This window comes from Falco punctatus (genome assembly GCF_963210335.1).
Source record: "Falco punctatus genome assembly, chromosome: 3".
Taxonomy (NCBI): Eukaryota; Metazoa; Chordata; class Aves; order Falconiformes; family Falconidae; genus Falco; species Falco punctatus.
This window is the reverse complement of record NC_137582.1, coordinates 11,043,204-11,059,418: the sequence shown is the minus strand read 5'-3', so window position 1 is coordinate 11,059,418 and position 16,215 is coordinate 11,043,204. Positions and strand designations below refer to the sequence as shown.

At 40.7% G+C, this 16,215-nt stretch overlaps 1 protein-coding gene across 3 annotated transcripts in view; it reads left to right on the top strand.

The window, feature by feature from the left end:
- Positions 1 to 1,623, top strand: part of BASP1 (brain abundant membrane attached signal protein 1) — a 51,898-nt gene extending 50,275 nt beyond the window's left edge. For all 3 annotated transcript variants that reach the window (XM_080377793.1, XM_080377791.1, XM_080377792.1), the window contains exon 2: positions 1 to 1,623. In XM_080377793.1, coding sequence (XP_080233919.1) covers positions 10 to 741 — 732 coding nt within the window. In that variant the 5' untranslated portion in view covers positions 1 to 9 and the 3' untranslated portion in view covers positions 742 to 1,623.
- The last annotated feature ends 14,592 nt before the right edge of the window (positions 1,624 to 16,215 follow it).

The following is a 16,215-nucleotide window of genomic DNA, read 5'->3' as shown; positions in this document are numbered from 1 at the left end:
AGCTCCAACATGGGAGGCAAATTGAGCAAGAAGAAGAAGGGGTACAGTGTCAATGATGAAAAAGCTAAAGACAAAGACAAGAAGGCTGAAGGAGCAGCAACTGAGGAAGAGGAGACTCCAAAGGAGGCTGAGGATGCCCAGCAAACCACAGAGACCACAGAAGTGAAGGAGAACAACAAGGAGGAGAAGGGTGAAAAGGATACTCAGGTCGCTGCCAATAAGACGGAAGAAAAAGAAGGAGAGAAGGAGAAAACAGTGACCCAGGAAGAAACCCAGAAAGCAGAACCAGAGAAGTCAGAGTCTGTTGTTGATGGGAAAGTAGAGCCACAGAAGAACAATGAACAGGCACCCAAGCAAGAGGAGCCGACTGCAGCCTCAGCTCCTGCTGCCAGTAGCGAAGCCCCCAAAACTTCTGAGCCTAGCAACGATGCGAAAGCTTCCCAGCCTTCAGAAGCCACAGCTCCCAGTAAAGCAGATGACAAGAGCAAAGAGGAAGGGGAAGCCAAAAAGACTGAGGCTCCCGCAACGCCTGCAGCCCAAGAAACTAAAAGTGAAGTGGCCCCAGCTTCAGACTCAAAACCTAGCAGCAGCGAGGCTGCGCCTTCTTCCAAGGAGCCCGCGGCAACAGCAGCACCTAGTTCCACTGCTAAGGCCTCGGACCCTGCAGCCCCACCAGAGGAAGTGAAACCTTCTGAAGTTCCAGCGACTAACTCGGATCAAACCATAGCAGTGCAAGATTAAATTGGACAGCCTGTTGAAACAACCACTTAAAACAACCTGTGTCTTTTTTTTATTTTTTCAGCTATACTAACTCGTTTCAGATCTGAAATAACAAATATGTATTGCCCAGAAAGAAAAGGAGAAAAAAATAAAAAAGAAAAAATGAAAAGGATGTCCCATCAAGTTGGGAGGGAGGGAGGGGGGAGAATCCAAATAGTATTTTTGTGGGGAAATATCTAATATACTTTCTGCCAACTTGACACAAGTCCTGGATTTAAAAAAAAAAAAAGTAAAATAAATGGATGTCTGAAAGTACAGCACATCTTTTGTATCTGAACTGCTGTAAATGCACTCCACCAATGTATCAAAATCTTCTTTTTGTTCTGTAATGGGGTTTGGGAGTGATGCGTTTGATTCTGCCCACTAGGTTTGTGCCAAGGCAATCAGATCTTTATGAAAGCAGTATTTTCTGTGGTTTTTTTATTTACAGCCTTTCTTATTTTGATATTTTTTTTATGCAGTGGATGAATGCCAACTTTCAGACAAAACCCACTTAGCTGTCCACATATTTCTCAATGCCAATCCTCCAATTCTTCCTCTCCAAATATTTTTTGGGAGTAAAAAGCATTCTCATCCTACTTAGCCTACCTAGATTTCTCATGACGAGTTAATGCATGTCCGTGGTTGGGTGCACCTGTAGTTCTGTTTATTGGTCAGTGGAAATGAAAAAGTCTGCGTTCATTGCAGTTCCAGTTTCTCTTCCATTCTGTGTCACAGACACCAACACACACTCATTGGAAAACAAATGAAAAAACAAAATGTACAATGGATGCATTGAAATTATATGTAATTGTATAAATGGTGCAACAGTAATAAAAGTTAAATAATTTAAAAAATATAAAAGCGTAAAGACTGATTAAATCTTCACTTTTACCCCTTGGGAACTAGGCAAAGGAGATTCTTACACTTGAGGAAGTGTTACATCGGGGCGTGTTTCCTATTTATAGTGAAGTAGAGGCAAAGAAAGAACCATCAACCTTGTGATCTTGGAATTATGCTGCTATAAACTCCTACTTCAACAGGCACAGGCATTCACAGGTGAGGCTGGAAGAAGTGAATGAACAGTACATCTCATGTATGTCTTATCCCAGGCAAAGTAGAAATGACTTTTGCCTGTCTTAAACATGTGGAAAAAAAAATGCTCTCTTGCTATTTTAAAAAGCCAGAGGCATGCTGACTGGGTTTTAACTGGGAGTAAGGCAGTGGATTTGATAAAGTGATCTTTTAAAATGAGGCAATTAAATTTAATCCTATTCCTGTTAAAATTCCTAGTGCTGATACACTTTGTTCTTTTCCCCATTGCCATTGTGAAGGAGATGAAATGCAGCTGCAACAAAAGGCTAATTCTGTGTATTTCAAATATGGGTAACCTTGTGTAGCTGAGCATGGTTTAGCCTAGCATAAACAACATTTTTCAATAGTTTTGCCCATTTGCCCCATTTTTATTCAGCAGAACTGCTGAATAATTGCAATTTCTGCTGAGTGCTGCCCTTGCTGGATACAGACAACGATTTCAGTGCAGAGCCCAGGATTCCCAAAACTGGTTAAAGAAGCGTATTTGGTCTGCCCATGAATAAGCTCTTAGGCTGAGCAGAAGTTCTGAGAGAAGTGGGCAAAGGTAAATAGAAACACAGCATGTACACATACCAAAGGGGTGAGTGGACTTGTATTTAGTAAATAAGGAAAATGGTGTTTTAAAATGATATAAATTATTTCACATACTCTCTCTCCATGCACTGCGGGTGATTCACCCTACAGACTTCCCTAATTCTTATCCTTTATTTTACTCAGAAATACAAGGTTCCTACACCATCCTGGGGGTACTGACATGCAGTCATGCGCCCGTGGAAAGCTTATTGGAACAGGCAGGAGTAGTTCTGTTGGGTTTAGATCAGGTCATCCACTTACATGAATCTTGCACCACCATCAGGCTTTCGTGTCCTTAATGGGAAGGAGTCAATTTCATGCATAACATGTCAAAATAAAGTGGATTCTTTTGCTCAGATAAAGGTCAGCTAAGTACTATGGCTAAAAAAGAACGCAGGCTTTTTTCGATTAAATAGCTAAAGCACTGCAAGGGGTTAGGCAGATAACACATTTGCAGTAATTTACCAAGCTTTGTGCATATATAGCTGTCACCATCTACAGCATCTTTCCTGCAAATCTGTGAGAGTCCTCTGCCATCGATACCCAGTGTAGATGTGTCCTGGAAAGGGAGAACTTCTGTCCACAGCTCCCCCATGAATTGTCATGAGACAAGTCCAGGACTCAGAGGAGGAGCGCAGGGGTCTTGGCAGTACTTCGTGGTGATGTAGTACCGAATCGACCCGAAGCTGATGGGATTAAATCTGTGCTGTGCTTTTGGGCTGGAAGTTGCTGCCAATGGACGATAGGTATGTAATTTGTTTACTAGGATGGTATGCAAATGTGCCTATTAACGATATCACACCTCGGCTGGTATCATGCCCATTCACTTTCAATATAATGTTCAAAATAGTGTTTTATCTTTATTACTAAAGTAGTTTGATAACTAACACATGCCTTGTTTTCCCCCGAACTTTCTTCAGCTGGCATACTTAAAGCTGGTGAGAAGATCTTGAATGCAGTCTTACTTTAATTCTTTGAGGCAATTAAAAATACCCCTGTGCTCCACAGCTGTACACAAACCCAGCAGCCTCTGTAGTGGTTGACAACAAACTTTGCACACCTGCTGGAGCTCTCACGACCTGCTTCCTGATGGTAGTTTCTTCCCGACAGTGTTGACGGTTCAAGGGAATGTTGTGCCCCATGTGGCTGGAAATGACTAGCCTGTGGCCAAAGAAATATGTGCTTGCATTTGGGAAGCCGAGAGGCAGTGTAGCCAAAGATTGATGCACTTAAATAAGTGTTCAGTATTCTCAAAATATAAAAAGGAAGGTTGCCATATAATGTTCTTAATTCTTTTATTAATAGAGGGGGCTGCAAAATTAGCCTTGTCATAGCAGTTACAATGCTTAGTGTGTAACTGGTAGTGCCAAGGCATTCTGGCTTAGGCCGTTGCTTGATGGTGCTGTTATTGTATACCTACATACGCAAGGTAAGAAATCATCTCTGTTCAGACAGTTTATGAACTAAATGTATATGGTTAATAGAAATGTGAAGCATATTGCTTGCCTGAAGTAGCATGAGAAGGAGTTAGAGCCTAGAGCCCTGCTTTTCTTCACCTCAGTCCAGTATCTCATCTCCAAGATCCTTTTTCTGAGTTAGGATCACTCTTTAACAACAGCAAAATTATGCTAAGGGTACAGAGCTAACAGGCATGTTAATGCTTTGAGCATAAGCACATTGCAGATAACCTCAAAGGACCCAGACCTTTGGTGAAAGCGTGCCAAAGGAACAGAGAAATTCAACCCTGGGAAAGAACCTTTGCTATTATTTAGAGCCCCTGCAGAGAGATGTTTGCAAGGTCTCCCTTGTTTTGCCTTGGAGACTGTCAAGAATCTGTTGCTCCCCCTTTGACAACAGGAAGGTCAATGCTGCTGGCTTTGCTCACACTTTGCTCTCACTTTCACAGCAAGGAGAAATGCAGCTGCTGTTAAATGTACAGCAGCTTAACCTCTGGTTTTTTGTTATTATTTTTTTTGCTCCCCTGTACTTGAAATGTATCTGCTGGTATTTTTATACTGACATTTTGAGATGAAAAAACCAACTAAAGTTATGCTAAAATATTCATAATGAAATAGCTTCCTAGGAGCGATGCTTACCAGTTGCCCTGTAGCTAGTTTCTGTACACTTACTTATGTGTCTGTCCAGGACAGACACTTCCATGAAGAAACAGTAATATAAAACATTATAGAATGTGTTGGTGTGTTATGTGGCAGCACTTCTAGGCATGTGACTGTGTGACTGCCAGGATCTAAACAGTGGCTCCCAAATTTCTGCCTGCACTTCCTTTGTCCCAGCGCTTAACCAAGAGGGCTATCTGTTCTCTGTCTCACCCAACAAGTGCTCTCTCTGGATCAGTTTGAACTCCAGCTTGGTTTTAATGTACTGAATGGACCTTGAAGCAGGGGGTGGATCAAGTCCTCAGCCTTGCTTCAGGACCTTCTTATCGCTAGACTGCATTTCTGTTAATTTATATTTATTTAGCCAAACTGGGGAGCATGTCAAAGAAACATCTCAGATTTGTTGCCAGTGCTGCAGAAGGCATTTTCTCACAGTACATTTCTTCAGTACACATACTGCTGTACTTTCATTGTTGTCTCCTTGCACTGAATTCATAGTCTTTATGGTTCTTTTAAAAGATTTTAAAATGCTTATCACTTGGGTTTTTTTTTTTTTTTTTTTTTTTTTTTTTTTTTTTTTTTTTTTTTTTTCCACAGTCACATACTTCTTTCTGCACCAAAGTCTCCACATTTATTCCGAGTCTGATTTGGTTACTTTCTATGTTTCAGTTACCTTTTTTTTTTTTGTTGTTTTGTGGTTTTGGTTTTTTTTGTTACGTCCTGTTTTATAGTTAACTTCCCCACCGTATTTCATGCAATATGAATGCATATCAGCTGTTAAGCAGTCAGATTTGGAAACCACGGCCCTCCAGTCTTGGAATAAACACAGCAGAAGGAGCAGCAGCATACATGTGGTTTTCTTTCAGTGCTGTAAAAGAGTCTTCTCCGGGACTGGCAGAGCTTTGCCTGCTGTATTTATCATGGTGGAGTCAAGAGCTGGCCACAGGGTCAGGTAAGTGGGAGGAGGTATTTTTAGGGAGGGTTTGTCGGGGGGAGAGAGGGAAGGAGTGGATGTTTCATAATATGGCCACAGGAGTTGGGACATAGGACATATGACATAATCTTTGTTTCCTGGAGACAGCACTATTGTATGTTAACTGGCCACCATAGGGTTACCACAGCTCTCTAACTTGTCAGGGTGCTTGTCTCTCTTTCAGCATATTTGCTTGTGTAGGTAATAGGTATTCATTCCAGCACTTACTCTCATGGCTGTTCAAATGTATTGTCTCCATCTTTAGCTTGTCTTGCCTCCACAATATAAGTGTTAAATCTCTGACAGTCTCCTGTTGCATCAGGAGGCTGACTGATGTTCTTGATGGCTTGACCAAGATGACTCTTTTTGAGATTGTTCAATCGAGGTGCACATTTGATTGAATTACAACTTTGTTTCACCTACTAAACAAAAGTTCAAAGGCTTTGTATGATGTTCCTGCTGAAGGTGAGGTGAAATCTTCCTACAAGCCCTACCAGTCTGCTGTTGGGAGCATCATCAGGTTTGCTGCAGGTTGTTTAGCAAAATGCTAAACATAACTGCTGTTCAGCTGGCCAGTAACTGCTGTTCAGCTGGCCAGTAGTTTTAGATTAACACTTGGTAAAGTTCGACATTCAGTCTCACTTGAGAATTAAAAAAAATCTTGCTGGGCTCAATACAAGGACAGAACAGAGCTGTTCTCATTAGCAGGTGGAAAAGTAACAGAATTCAGTTTTTTACTTGGTTCATTCAGTTCCATCCAGTTCAGAAAACCAGTGTGAAATAGGAACCTGTCCCTAGATGGTCTTTTCACTTTGGGAATGAGGGAAGCTCACAGCAGCCAGACTGTAATTCATACTAACCAAAAAAAGGTCTTTAAAACTTAAGAGTTAGTACTTTAAACCTTAAACCCGAAGAGTAGGTGTTTTCTTCACAGGCTACACAGCCCCCCCTGAGAAGCTGGGCTACTACAGATACCCAGCGTGGCAGGAAGTCAGCTGCTGGGCTTCTGTTCTGCCTATTCCAGTGGCTCCCATTTTTAGCACTCCTTTCCCCCTTTTTATTGGCTTTCTACCAGTTTTAGGTTTATTATGTGTTAATGAGAATAGTGTGCTGTAATGACATACCATACCGATGCTCCATTTATACAATTTTTCTGGGGTTGAATTTTTTTTTTTTAGAGTTCTGGCATTACTTGCAGGATTCTGGACTGGGTCCGTAAAAACTTATATGTTTACCAAGTAGAATATGATATGAAATAATCTGGTGGAAAGTAGAAGCTGAAAAAATAATTATATCATTGGAAAGTGGTGCAAGCCTGAAAGAGCAAACTCTTTATTCTGCAACAGTCTGGGATTCTGAAATGGCTCACTGTAAGCTAAAAGACCCTATGGAGATTTCAAAAGATATCACATGTCAGTACGCTGAATACATTGTTAGTTTAAGCTCTGCTGCTCTGCCCAATTATCTGAACTTTGTCAGCTGCACTTCATTTTTTTATTTTTAAATAAAAGAGAGTGTTCCCAAGCAGGAGTTTTTGTTTCAAAAGGCGAACAACAGCAGCTCATAATGAGTACGTTGCAAAGGAAAATTTCAGTCCCATTAAACCTTGAATAACCTTTCCAAGTAGAAGAAACTCTAACACTACTTAGGAATCTCTTCCAACATTTTATTTAAAAGAAGTTTCCTGATAGCCAGTTTTTCAAGGTCATATTCATAAAAGCATACTTTTATAGCATAACCATTGATGATAAGCTAAATGGACAATCTAATGGAATCTGGCCACACATCACAGGCTAAGGAGAGAAAAAGTGGAACATGGGAAGTGAGTTCATCAGCTAGCAAAATTATTGATTTGCGTCCACTGAACTGTATGAAAAATGTTTCATTTGCAGTTATTCCATATAGATCTGAAAAAAATTGTTAGCAATAAAATGTCACATTATGGTAGGTAGCATTGAATGATTGGATATGAGAGAATTAAGCTGTTAACCTTACTGGTAAGCTAATAACAGACAGATTTGGATTTGAGTTGTAGTAGTGTGTGAATGCTAATTAGGAATGTAAATTCTGAAATAGTAAATTTAAATTATTTATTCAAGAATTTAGCTTGTTTTTATGAATGTTTCACAGTGTTTCTGTGAGACAACAGAGACAACATAAGGATCAGCATATTTCTACATATGCATGTAAAAATTAGAGAAGAAAAAATAATGATAGCAGGGAGGAGTGGTATATACTTTCTAATAGTAGTTAAATTTAAACTGGTGCATCACGCTGCACTTAAATTTGGGCCTGAATTTTGCCTTGCACCATATTTTGGTGTTCTAGCTTAGCTGTATCACACAGATATTGGACCAGACTTTTGGATGAGATTTGAACGGCAGCTTTTTTTTTTCACTGCACTGCCACTATTTTTGTAGCCATAACTGATCTAATTTTAAACCAGTTTTTCTAGTTTAATCTGCCAGGACCAACATGGCTACATTAGTGGGGATCTGAATAGATGATGACCCAAACTCTCAGATAGGCCTTTACCATCCAGGCTGAGCTCTGTTCTACCATGTTGCACCTGAGCTCATTACCTCTGGCTTTCATGTGCTCATGAAAAACTGTCAGTGGGTCTTAATCTGCATGGGGTGCCCCACATCTCACTGAGCCCCACTCCTCTCTGTGCTCAAAACATAAAGGCAGCTTATACATTCTAGCATGTTGACCTGGAGAATGTTTCTCTGGGTCTCAGCTGAAAAGCTGAAAACTTGAAAAAAGTCATATAGCTCCTTGGTCAAGATAAGCAGAGAATGGAAGAGTTTGAATGTATGATTGTCATTACTCTAATCAGACCTGTCATTATCTCAACGCTTTGTGCCTGACGTTGGGCACCAAAAAGGGCTGTTGTGGTGTAACCCCAGGGGCAACTAAGCACCACACATCCACTTGTGCACACCCCCTGCCCCCAGCAGGGTGGGAGAGAGAATCAGGAAAAAGGTGAAACTTTTGGGCTGAGATTAGAACAATTTAATAATTGAAGTAAACTATAATAACAATTACAACAACAACAACAATTGTAATGAAAAGGGGAGAGAGAGGAATAAGATTCAAAAGAAAAGAAACAAGTGATGCACAATACAATTGCTCACCATCTGCTGACAGATGCCCAGCCAGTCCGTCAGCAGTGATCGGCAGGCCCTGGCCAGCTCCCCCAGTTTATATACCGAGCGTGATGTTCTATGGTATGGAATATCTCTTTGGCTTGTTTGGCTCAGCTGTCCTGGCTCTGCTCCCTCCCAGCTTCTTGTGCCCCTCCTCACTGGCAGAGCTTGGGAAATCTGGAAAGTCCTCGATTTAGAGTGAGCAAGAACTAAAACACCAGTGTGTTACCAAGCATCATTATCCTCATACAAAACCAAGACACAGAACTGGATCAACTACTAAGAAGAAAATTAACTCTATCCCAGCTGAAACCGGGACAGTGATAGTTAACATAAAAGTGATATTTAACTTCATGGTAGAATTAAGCTGGCGAAGACAGCCTGCATCCTGAGAAGAGTAGCACCTTGCAAATCAGATCACATACAATATTGTAGATGAAGCTGAGCATGAAAATACTCATGAGTATGAAAGCAGCTGCCATGATAGCAAATACTTCTTTTAGGCAAAAGCAAAACTTACGATGATTAGAGGAACATCTGGTTTGGCAGAAAGACATTTCCACTGTTGCAGTAATTTTCAGAGAAGGGATCATGTTTGAAACCTATTTAAAGAGATTTTTTTGTCTGATGCTTGGGTTTCTGATAATTTAGATTACAAATACAAAAAAATACATTTTGGTATACTTGATGAAACTTCGCAACAGCATAAGAAAAACCTTTCTACAGCAGGATGTAGGAATTTAAAAAGAAATGAACTGTGGTGTCAGTGAAATGCACGTTCCTAGCTAGCACCCTGGATACATGTAATGTTTCTAACAAAAGTTAGAGGATGGGATGGGGACTAGGGGCACAGTTCTGCACAGCAATCAGCTCATTTTCAGTGAATAAAAAGCACTGTTTTAGTGATGGTATCACGAGATACTGTCAGATCCAATGATACTATCACTCAGATCCAGCTGCACCCAATTTAGTCATAGAATGCTTCAGCATTAGATACGACTTTTTTGAAGGAGCAACTTTTTATGTGAATGGCTGTTTCCATCAGTTTTATAACTTTGCTGTCCAGCTTGAAAATCTCAGAATTTGTTTGATAGCACTGAAAGTAATTAATCTGTCTGTTGCAAGTCAGTAACAGGGCAGGTGTAGATAAAGACTGAAAAGGCATTACAAGGTCAGAGGAGCACTTGGGAAGCAGTCAGTCACAGGGTGAATGTCAGGACTGCAGCCAGTGTGCAAGGCCAGGGTAATGATTTTCAGAGCACCACTTTGAATGGGTGTGGAGACAAGACACAAGCGGAGAGTCTGAACCAGATAGAATGGGTTGCAGACTAGTGACGTTACGCAAAAAGAAAATACAGGTTTTGTCTGCATGTGAAGGCACAAAGTCAGGCCCAGATGTCGTTTTCCCTTTCAGTCCAGCTCTCCCACACTGATCTCTACATCCTCCTGCAGGTTTAAACTTTCCCTCAAGGATCTTTTTCTTGTCGCCAAGATACGCTTTAGTCAACAGGCTAGACTTTCCCAAAGTGGCCATAGCGCCCATTTAAAAGGAATGTGACACACACCACATGACTTCCAGAGAGCTCCTGTGCTTCTGGAGAGGCTTCATGTACAGCCCTGCCTTTCAAAGCATCTTGTATGAAACAAAACCGTAGCAGCTCACCTGGTATCTGAAACCATCTTGTGCCTTGCCCTGTTACCACATAGATTTTCTCCACTGTTTTATCACTATGCAGATACAAGCAGGTGTGTAGTGTTTTAGTACTTGCCTGAAACAACAATGGTCCTGTTAACCCAGAGAGATCATTTTATGAGCACGTTCTCCAGCTGCTTTGTGGGCTGACCATGAGGGTGAGGTAAGCCGCTCACCTTTAGCTCACCGGGGCTGTCTGCGCTGGGCTGCGGGTGAGCTGCCTCTCCCTGCTTGCCACCTGCTCCCCCTTCCACCTGGGCTGTATCTGCACTAGTCTCCTGCTGAGGAGACTTGGCTTGGAGGTCATTAAAACACCTGGGGAGGCTGTGTAACTATGTTGGGGGAGCTTAAGGGTGAGGAGGAAAGCTATTTTTCAGGAATTACATGGATATGGTTGCATCTCCCTTAAGGCAGGGGAATGGGAGGCCTTAAAAGACTTTGAAAGTCAAAGTCTTTAAAGTTTTCTGTTGTTCTGTGATAACCAAAGATTGTCCCAATGAGAACTGTTTTTCTTCACCTGAATAAGAGCTAGATTGTATATGCTTTCATGGAATAACAATTCACTCTACATTGCCTTCAGTCATTGCACTACTAAGGACAGTACAAGATACTGTTCAGTCTCAAATAACATCCATGGTACTGTACCTCAATAGCTGCAGACTGTTACTCTGGGATACCGAGTATCCCCATTTTAAATGGATTTTTGAAGTGTTGTCTGAGTGCCCAGAATGAAACATTTCTCCATTTTACTTTACTTTTTTTCCACCCCTCTTAGATGATTTCATTCTAGCCATTCTTTTGTCTAGCAGGCCATCAGTGGGCAAAACTATTTACTTTTTCCTGTGTACATCAATCAAACCACAAATGAGAAACAGTAGCATGTGTTTTGGTCACAGCATTCCCTTGGTTATATTTTTGCAGCACTTCAATTCATGTCTCAGCCTGCTATAGGCAAGGACCATATTGCTATTTCAATTGGGCAAAATCATCAGTAGTTATAAATTGACTTGGGGATATGCAGATATCCAGCAGTGGTAAGAATTTTCTCATCTTTGTGTGCTTTATTTGAAAGTGCAATTCGCAATGGATCTCTGATGAAAAGTGCTAGTAACCCTGCAAACTCTTAGAGTGCTGCCTGTGCAAAACTGGGTGAGGCTTTCTTTTAAGAAGTACTTCTGCTGATTTGGCAGAATTGGACCAGCGAATTGTAGTGATGAACTGGATAAAAATGACCTGGAAAATCCCTGCCTCATGTACAGTGCTGACTGCTGAGCAATCATTGCTGTTCTGTGCTTTTTCCTTTGTGCTGGCCTGTGCGTAGATATACTAGGACTGAGTTAATTCAGAGCTGGGATAGGCACAGGGGAAACCACAAAATTTTAAACTCCCTTTTTTTTTATCCTGAAGAGAAAATTATTTTCTAAGCCTTTCATTTTTTTGTGGGGAGGGAGCAACAAGATTAGAAACTGAAGCTAGGTCAGACTTTCTCAAGTCCTTGTGCATCTCCACACAGCCACGTTTGGGCTCAGAAGTGACTCAGCCATGTGCATAAGAGTAATTAGATCCATTTGAAACTCAGGAACTAACAATTTTGGGGATTCTTTCAAACACTTTCCAGTTGAAAATTCCATGGGTTTGTCTCCCTCTGTGCTCTGTCTTGACTCCTGGCATCTCTTAACACCTAAACCTCAGAGCAAATATCTGTAAAAACTGCTGGGTTTTATATCAAGTCTTGGAAACCACCACAGTTTCCAAGTTTCTCCAACCCGTCCCGTCTTAGTTTGGCCAAATTCTTCCAAATTTCAATGAACTTAAGAACCAGACTGCACATACAGCTTCCCATGATTTTAGCCAGGACTGTGGTGTTGTTAAAATAATCATTGAAGCTATGAAAATGATGGAAAGAAGAAAAGGAATGTTTTTTCAACTGGAGCAACTGCATGTAGGCAAGATGCTTGAGCTTCTTTTCCGTAATAAAAACTGGAACTGCTGAGTAATCAGCCATACCCTTCCACAAAATCTGGGCTATTTACTCATGGGTGGTTGCCAAAGTTTCAGCTCACCTGGTATCTGAAAGCAGTGGGTGTCTTACCCTGTTACCGTGTAGATTTTCTCCACTGCTTTATCACCCTGCAGATACAGGTGGGTGTGTAGTGTTTTAGTACTTGCCTGTCTCTATTTATAATACTCCCACACAGCTGCTAATCTTTATTGAAAAAGTTTTATCTTTTTCAAATAAGAAACCTGAGTTTCTTACAGAATGTACAACCAGACCCGTCTTAAGAAGTTACTGAATAACTAAGGGGAGAGCTGTGTTCCTTGAACCATTGTATCAAACCTAAACACAGTAATAAAAAGAAGAGAGCTCCTTTTCTTTTCTTGATGCAGTTAACAAAGACGTAAGAGAGTTGAAATAGCAGTGTCATTTGATTTTCTTGTCCTCTGGAAACTTACAGTATTTCAGTTCTCATAATTTTTCTTCTAGGGAAATATTCCAGATTTCTTCTACGTGTAAATTATTCGGCATTGCAATGATTGCAACTGCTATTAATACTCATTATCTACACTCATTTTGCAGTAGTGATGCTATTTTAAATCATTAGATGAATGGAACTATATAATACACACTTCGGCAACTTTCACTCATGGACTACAAGGTATATTTGGTTAGCTGATTTCACTGTGGAAGATAAATGGCAGTAGATATACTCCCATTACCTATAGCTGTTACAGTGGACCCCATCATTTTTTTTATATTGTGTGCAACTGGAATCCAGTGGTGCCACATGGTAAGAGATACCATTCCTGCTATGGCTGATAGTCCAGACAATCACAGATATCACTGTTCTGTCATAAGTTTATGCTTAATGAGATAATTTTCCATCTTGGGACAGAGGCAAAATATTTTTTTAAAACTTGCTACCCTGGATTTGCTTAGTTTTAAAGCAATTGCCTAAGAGGATAATCAGAACAGCTCCCAAAAGATGCTGGAGGCTTGAGGGCAGAGAGTGGATATTTAGGAATAAAAAATATTTTTATTTTTTATTAATTTCTTATTATTCAACATTTTGCAGTTTCTTTACTAACATGTGTTTTTTTTAGGAAATCACTTTTAAGTTTTTAGAGCCTGACGCTTCCTGTAGATGTTCTTAAATACATGATCTGCTCTTAGGGAAGGGAAAAATAACACAGAAGGTTAAAAAAATGCCCTCAGTCTAAAACAAAGCTTCAAATTAGTCTGAAACGGTCACATCTATTTCAGGCTTCAAGTGCATAAGCAGTAATGCAATAGGTAGAGAAGCAGTGTGCATTACAGAGTGACAGCCTAATTCACTTTGGTTTTGGAAAGCCAGACTGAAAACACCACAGCCTTATCCTGGAGAAGATATCTGTGCTCTTCCTTATTAACATCTCTTTAGAAATCAGGCATGTGATAGGTAGTTACCCATGTAGCCCACTCTTCTCCCCACCTTCCCTGTCTGTGAGAGTTTGGGGGAGTTCTTGGTTTGCAGCCAAGTATCGTAGTCTGGCCAGGCAGCGTTATTGGAAGGAGAAAAAATGTGACATGGTTGCTCTGGTGTAACCATTAGTATAGCTGCTGATAAAACAGGGAGAGAAATAATGCTGGTGGGATGTAAAGCTTAAAAGCTTATGTTTTCATGTATTTGTAATAATACCAACTCTATTAAATTATCTGAAAGTATAAGGATTTATTAGACCTCTGTGTACAGTGCTGTTCCAGCTGGGTATTTTGGTAAGCTGCCTTTATGTAGATATCCGTACAACATAAGTTAATGCTCCACTAAGAAATAAAATGTTTGGGATTATCTTGGAACAACAAAGAGGCATCATGTGAATTACACTATGAATTACTGCCTATTGGTTTAATTAGTCTGGGGGGGTGGAGGGTGGGGAGTGCTAGGTTGCCAGAGAAGTATCAGGGAAACAGCCAGTGAGAGGATTTAAAAGCACTAGCTAAACTTAAGAGATGAGAGAAGCACAAAGGGTGGAGGCTTTCTCTGCTTTCTCCTATTCATTTTCTCTCTCCACTTGTAGACTCAGCAGGTTTTGGCCCTTCTCCCTTAGTTATATTTCTACAATTCTCTGCTGATGGAGATCACTGACGTATTGTAAGAATAAAGTCTTTGCTGTGCACCTTCTCTTCACTCTGTAGCAATCCTTACCGGCAATTCTTTTGAAGAATCTATCAAGTGTAGTCTAAAAAAATTTTTCCTCCTACTACCAGCTTCCCACTTTCTCCCCTTCTCTCGCTACTGCAGTAGTGACCTGACAGAGAGATGTCTCTGGGTTTTTATTTGCTTTTAATGCTTCCTTCTTGGTTTTTGTTTTTTTTTTTTTTCCTTCAAAATCTTGATGGAAAGAACATGACCGCTTCCCCTTTGGGGAACAAAGATCACAATAAATCTGTTATTTTTCTCATGGAGTAAAAGAAGTCACTGAACTTACATGCTCCAATAACCTCTCTACTTTGTGTTTATCCTAGCAAGTACTGCTTCACATGGTAAAAAAAAAAAAAAAAAAAAAAAAAAAAAGAAGGAAAATTAAAAAAGAATAAATATCCTAATCCTGTTCTGAATGAAACGGGGGGAAGTTGGGAAGTTTTGCTTTGGCTGGATGATTGAAGAACCAGGTCCTTACAAAAGCAGGACAAGGATCAGGTTGTACAACACACTGTAGGAATTCATTACATCATCACTGATTTTAGTGTGGGAGAGGACAAGTTCAAAGTAGTATTAACAGGTGATTTTTCAAATTACCATTTTCTCTGATTTTCTCTTTGACTCAGCAGAGCCACTGCTGTGAACAAACAGGCAGGCAGAGAAGATGAAGGAGGAAAATGTGCTTGAAGTAGATGACTGAGAATGATTTTCATTTTTCTCTTCACAGGAAACACACACTTTGGATCCCTTTTCTGGTGAAAGGCCAATCTAAAGTCGGTACAGTGACTGCCCAAGCACAGAAATAAAGACTTCAGTTCTCATGGAGAAAGTTCAGTCCCCTCATCTTTCACACCGAGATCACTGTATAAATACAGCCTTCCCCTTTATTGCTACCTTTCTCTCTCACTTTTTTTTAAATTTTCTTTCTGCCACTAGCCTTTACGTAATGTTCCAAGTGTGGTAAAAATTTCATAACTCAGCTGTCGCTCAGAATAAATACTGTCCTTCAAATCTGCATTTGTAAACATGTGGGGAGGGCTTCTCATACAAATAACTGATAAGAAATACTTGAGTCCTTACCTTTTGAAGGTGGTGGAGTAAGAACAGGGTGCATTCCAGGGAGCCAAAGTATTTCGGGGAAGCTGTGTTTGGATGCCAAGCTCCATACCAAACTAGGCTTGCCCTAGCAGCTCATACTGGCTGCTGTAGGCACGGATCCAACAAGGGCAATGCCTTTGTCCCCAGGCACTTGGCATTTGGTGTAGCCTTGGGAAAAGCAAGGCTGAGGCAGCTATGGACAGCAGCTTTAGAGTGGTGCTTTGCTTCACTCTCAATGGCTGCTGGAGATGGTGCAAAATGCCCCTTAGTCCCTATGGTCAATCTGTGCCTGGATCTGAAAGACATGGCAGACCCTGTGTGCTCTGATGGCCTAGTAACTAGTGAAATCTCCAAGTGATAATTTTAAATTGTGATTAAATTTTGTCCTGATCCCTCTAGCATGTGTATCCCATGACTCAAATTGTTTGAGAAGCTCAGACTTCCTCCTGCACCTTCTCGGGTGCCAGGTCCCCATCTCCATCATCTAAACATCAAGCACCCTCCTAACAGCTTCAATGAGAAGACATCAAGAAAGTAAAGAGGCTTTTGGAAAATTCAGGGACCACAAAAAAACCCC